At 48.9% G+C, this 6,056-nt stretch overlaps 1 protein-coding gene across 1 annotated transcript in view; it reads left to right on the top strand.

Annotated features, from left to right (window-relative positions):
- Positions 1-526: 526 nt before the first annotated feature.
- RRAGD (Ras related GTP binding D) overlaps positions 527-6,056 on the top strand; it is a 47,717-nt gene continuing 42,187 nt past the window's right edge. The window contains exon 1 of the mRNA XM_066254263.1: positions 527-962. Within this exon, the coding sequence (XP_066110360.1) occupies positions 827-962 (136 nt within the window). The 5' untranslated portion in view covers positions 527-826. The remainder of the gene's footprint in view (positions 963-6,056) is intronic.

Below are 6,056 nucleotides of genomic sequence, written 5' to 3'. Positions count from 1 at the left end.
CCAAAAGGCAATTGCTATGGAGACTGAGCCTCTGATGTGCATTCCTGAGTTTTCTTCTTGGGCGCTTTAACATCCACAAGGTGTCCTAGGAACCCTGCTATGGGTGGGAGGCCGGGCACAGCAGAGTTGGGGGGGGGCACCGACTTGGGACTGGAATCCTACCCTAGGATTAAAACCTGGAGATGGCTGCCCCACGTAGTGTGTGTATGTCAGAGGTGGGTGGAGGGTAGGTTCTCAGGGTGTGCAGGCCCCCAGCTCGCCAGCCTTGTAGGGGACCACGTGTGGGGTCCCCTGGCGCGCAGCCGTGGTGGGTGCCTGCACCCGGCCCGGGGTATCCCGAGTGTACCGCGTGCGCTTCTGGGTGGGCGGAGGGCCTCGCGCCGCCCTGCTACCCACCCCTCCAAACCCCGTATGCGTGTGTGCGCGCGTCCTCAGCTCATCGCCCTCCGAGCGGTGTGTGCGACCGGGAGAGCGCGCGCGCACCCGTGCGGTGTGTGTGTGTGTGTCTGTGTGTGAGTGTGTGACAGTGTGTGTCAGGTGACTTGGGTCACGCAGTCTCTCTCCCTCCTCGGGGAGGAACTGCCGCGCTCCGGCTGAGTCCTCCGCCAGCAGGCGGGAGGGGCAGCGAGGGGGCTCCGGGTGCGCTGGGAACCGCGGGACCCAGACCGGAACGTCGCCCGCCGGGGGGGCTTACAGCCCCCGCCTCTGCCGGCTCCCGCCACGCTCCAGACAAAACCCAGTTCAGAGAGGTTGCGAGCCGCAAGCAAGGAGGCTTAGCCCCTAACCCGGAACTCGCCGCCCCCGGGCCGGCGAGCCGGTGGGCGCAATGAGCCAGGTGCTGGGGAAACCGCAGCTGGAGGATGAGGACGACGACGAGGAGGATGAGCTGGTGGGGCTAGCGGACTACGGAGACGGGCCGGACTCCTCAGACGGCGACCCGGACAGCGGGGCGGAGGAGGGAGGTGAGCGCAGGATCCCCTGCCCGGCCCCCAGCCCCGCGCGTCCTCAGCCGGTACCCCGTCCCTTCCCTCTGGGTCTTCTCACCCCTGGCCGGGCCAGGCAGGCGGGCCCCGGACTTGGAGGTGATCCAGAAGAACAAGAGTTGCAGGGTGGGGGTGGGGATGGGCGCCAAAGGAGCGATCGCAAGCTGCAAAATGGGAGAGCCCGAGTGCAGGCGGCAATGGGGGGACCCGGATCAGTGAGGAGAGCAGAGAGAGGAAGCTTATGGGCTGAAGAAACGTGCGCTCGCTGGCTGGTTCCAGGGCGATTATCTCCCCCACCTCTCACCCGAACTCTCGGCAGGATCTGGAGGTTGGGGAGGGAAGGGACCGCCCGGCTCGCCCTGAGATCTCTCTCTCTCTCTCTCTCTCTCTCTCTCTCCCTCTGAATGCTGTTGAAGTGGGGTCAGATGTCGTGGCTAAAAAAGGCAGTCAGCAGCGGCATGACTGACAGGGTCGTCGGCAGCTGCGGGTGTCAGTCTTGCCCCGCGTCGTTGCGGGAGGGGTCGTGGGGCCGCCCAAGTCTGCGGCTTAGGGGCACCCGTGGAGAGGCGGGGAGATGCACCCAGGTGATAAGAGAGTTGTCGAGTGGCCGAAGGTTTCCCGGGATTCAGGCAAACACTGTTGTTAGGACACCTTATCTGCGCACAGTGTCACCACCTGGGCATGGCTCCTCCTGCCCTGGAGTGAGCGCGTGGTGGGGGGAATACATTGCCACTCAGAAGTAAACTGTTTACTGTTCAAGAAGTGGAATGTAGCAGTTGTTCAGCCTGCTGGGGGGCTCTCCTGCTTTTAATTCGTAAGGCCTGAGGAAGTTAAGAGCTTTTTAGGCTTCCAGAAATGTTCATCGTTTTTGTTTTCCTCCTAAGCAAGGAAAAAGTCCTTTATAGTAAGGTCACTTGAAAATGTCAATAGAAAGACTCTGTTAAACATAGCATCAGGTGAAGCTGTGTGCCTCCAAAGAAGGAACTTCCAAAGAAGGAACTAACTTGAAACATTTTCACATGTTGAGAATTGTGTGAGGGTTAAAAATACCTTTGTGATTGTTGACTTTGAACTTTTGAAATCCATGGAATTTATTCTAATTTCCTGTTCAAAACCTTTCTCGGGGAAACAGTTTCATTATTTTGAATATGGTAGGTGCTACATTCAATGATTCAGAAAGGGATGAAGGTTATCTAAACCTTGAGCCTGATTGATGAGAGAGAAGCTTTCCAAACCACCCTTTTTCATCGTGATCTGTCTCCAGGGAGGATTTATGCTCATTCCCCATTTGTTTAAACTGGTGTGTGCACCTGTGCACTTCTCTCCTGCACTCTCCATAATTGGTCCCACAGTTGAGCACATGGTTACATTTTTGTAGATACAGGCTTTCAACTCTTTTGTAGGAGTCCCTATGGCTACCTCTGGTAATTAAATTGTTCAGTCACTTCATTATTATTCAAATTGCGTTCGGTGGTTCCTCCTAGATTCTTGGGAGACTCAGAATGGGGCTGAATTTGCAAGGTATTTGAAATGGTAGACACATAACAGGATGTATTTGTAATACTCTAAAGAAAAGAAAAGTAAGAGACAATATCCAGGAAGAACAGCCCTGTAATTTGATATTGTCCTGGGGGCCAGAGAGGTTCCTGTGAAAGCACAGGACCTGTTTATTCTGCAGCTTGTGAAGGGGGCACTTTTAAAATTGATTTGGGACTTGAAATTGAAGTGAAAGAATAACCCTGCCTAAGGGGTGGGATTTCCAGAACAAAGGGCTTCCCCAGAGTCTGGTCTCAGATGTTCCCGCTGTTCCTAACCTATATTGCAAACCCTTCCAGAACTGATCCTTTTGATTGCTTCACTGATAAAATCCTCCCTTGTGAGTTCTTGCATCAACCTGGAATATTTTTTTAAATTAATTAATTTCAGAGACAAGAAGGGGGAGAGGCAGAGACAGAAACATAAACATCAACATCGATCTGTTCTGTATGTGCCCTACCAGGGATGGAACCCACAACCTCTGCACATTGGGATGGTGCTCTAACCGACCAAGCTATCTGGCCAGGGCAGGATCAACCTAGAATCTTGCTATAAAATAATAGCATTGAGTATATTTCTGTAGTAAGAGGACCCACAAATGAACATTTGCTCTTTCAAACACTACTGAAGCCAGACCTTTCTCCACTTGGGCCTGCTGTGGATACGTGGTCTCTTCTCAGAAGACATTCCATTATCTCAGGCTCCTGTTTCTAACGCATGTTCCTGGCTTTGATTTGGGGTTTCAGGCCTGAATGCAGAATCTCTGTCAGAATATTCGCTTTCTAGAGTAGCAGGTAGGCTTCTTGGTCATCAGCACAAGCAATAACTGTCCATTCCTGGGATCTCAAGGTGCCACCATAGGGTCATCTTGATTTTTTTTAAATTTTTTAAAAATGTATTTATTTTTTACAAAGACAGAGAGTGAGTCAGAGAGAGGGATAGACAGGGACAGAGAGAGATGGAGAGATGAGAAGCATCAATCATTAGTTTTTCATTGAGCATTGCAGCACCTTAGTTGTTCATTGATTGCTTTCTCATATGTGCCTTGACCGCGGGCCTTCAGCAGACTAAGCAACCCCCTGCTGGAGCCAGCGACCTTGGGTTCAAGCTGTTGAGCTTTTGCTCAAACCAGATGATTCTGCACTCAAGCTGGCGACCTGGTGGTCTCAAACCTGGGTCCTCTGCATCCCAGTCTGACGCTCTATCCACTGCTCTTCCGCCCGGTCAGGCTCATCTTGATTTTTAATGGGCCCTGGGCATGTGTTGCAGTGTAATCCTGTTATTTTTTTGGTAAAATTTACATTTACCTACTCTCAAACTTTAAACAAAAAGGAATGTGGGAGTAGGGGGAGGGACTTATTTATATTGAGAAAAGGTGGGTATGGTGTACTTTGAACCATGAGAAAGCGTTTCTCTAATGAACTCTGTCTCCCTTTACCTTCCAAATGGACTTGGTTTAGTGCCTGCGCTCAGTGGAAAGTTGGGGATTTTTTCGGGAGGTTCAGAAATCTGCCCTGGCAGGCAGGATCTGACTAGCATCACTCTATAAAAGAAAATGATTGAAGGTGGATAGTGTGATTTTCATTTCCCATATTCTTATAAGGAACCTCTGATTTTATTTTTAAACCGACTGTCTTGAAAGTTTTACCACATTGTGCAAAGTTTGAAAACCTAGTGCAGCGAAGGTGAGACTTAAGTTGCACTTCCCTGGCTTGCTCCAAATTTTATTCATGAATACCAAGAGTGTTCTCGGGTACGTTAGTTTTCTGAAGGACAGATTTGGGTACCTCTCAATGCTCCTTTCTGAATAGTTAATCAGAGATAAAGTAAGTTTCAGCTTCAACTTCCACCCTTCAGATAAAACTCCAGAGAGAGGAGGCAGTAAATAATTAAGTCATTAAAAACCATTGCATTGGCCCTGGCCGGTTGGCTCAGCGGTAGAGTGTCGACCTGGCGTGCGGGGGACCCGGGTTCGATTCTTGGCCAGGGCACATAGGAGAAGCGCCCATTTGCTTCTCCATCCCCCCCTCCTTTCTCTCTGTCTCTCTCTTCCCCTCCCACAGCCAAGGCTCCATTGGAGCAAAGATGGCCCGGGCGCTGGGGATGGCTCCTTGGCCTCTGCCTCAGGCGCTAGAGTGGCTCTGGTCGCAACAGAGTGACGCCCCAGAGGGGCAGAGCATCGCCCCTGGTGGGCATGCCGGGTGGATCCGGTTGGGCGCATGCGGGAGTCTGTCTGACTGTCTCTCCACGTTTCCAGCTTCAGAAAAATACAAAAACAAAAAACAAAAAACAAAAAAAAAAACCCCATTGCATTGGTCCTGGCCAGGTGACTCAGTGAATAAAGCGTAGACCCCCCATGCCAGAGGTCATTGGTTCAACCCCTGCGTGGTCAGGGCACCTACCAGAAGCAATCAATGAGTACACAACTAAATGAAACAACTAAGGGAAACAGTGAGTTGATGCTTCTTCTGTCTCTCTTTCCCTCTCTCTCTCTCTCTTAAGTCAATGGAAAATAAATTTTTAAAATTGCATCAAAAATAATGATGTTTTTGATACATGGGCTTTAAAGCTTTAGAAATTATGGTGCTTTAAAAGCTGTAATAATGAGGAAAGCAATTAAAAGACCATATTTAATCAAAAAGTGAAATTTTTCCCCCCCACAGTCTCAATATTTAAGGGAAACCTGGCTAACACAGCTGCTCACCCACAGTCCAGCTAAGTACAGGCTTGTTTCCATAGCAGCCTGTGTTCTCTCTTAGGGTTTGAGGAAGTGACAGTTTAGGTGGTTACTGGAGGCACCAAAAAAAAAAGAAAGAAAGAGAAAAGAAAGAACAACCCAGGATCAGCAGGTGGTATTTCCCTGATGAGTATAAATGCTGTGAATCCAGAATTCACATCTATGAATTATTAATCAGCTTTTTTTCCCTTTAAAATGATTTAAAATTTTTTAGCGAATTCATCTTCTCTCAGTTCCTTGAAAGTAAGCAGAGATCATTGTTCTCCTGATATGCTAGCAATGCCAGGGGACCTGTCTGCAGCCACAACATGATGTAGAACTGAAGGCTTAGGAGAGGGTCAAGTTTGTGAAAATGTAAGTCTCTTTTCTTATAATTCTGCTTTGTCCAAAAAGAACTGGGTTGACTACAGCCCTGGCCATAACTACTCTCTTTATTTGGTTTCCTTCTAGCACTGGAAACACAGAAATACAAAGAATTGGAATAGACGTAAATACAGAATAGTTTAAAATCTTTGACCAAGGTCATACCTGTAGGCACAGTGCTTGTTGGAATATATATATTAGAGAACGTATGTTTTTAAAAAAATACCCTGTTGGCCCTGGCCTGGTTGTTCAGTGGATAGACTGTCATCCTGGCATGCTGAGGTTGCTGGTCATGGGATCTTTCTCTCTCTCGCTTTCTCTCTCTACCTTCCCCTTCCAAAAAAAAATCAATGAAAAAAAGAAGAAAAAAGTATATTCTATTAACAGTTTATTATAAATTTGTTTCACAGGCCCCAAGGAAATACAAGGACTATGTA

The sequence above is a fragment of the Saccopteryx bilineata genome, chromosome 1, assembly GCF_036850765.1.
Source record: "Saccopteryx bilineata isolate mSacBil1 chromosome 1, mSacBil1_pri_phased_curated, whole genome shotgun sequence".
Lineage (NCBI taxonomy): Eukaryota > Metazoa > Chordata > Mammalia > Chiroptera > Emballonuridae > Saccopteryx > Saccopteryx bilineata.
The sequence above is the reverse complement of the archived record's forward strand: the minus strand, read 5'-3'. Positions and strand labels throughout refer to the sequence as shown.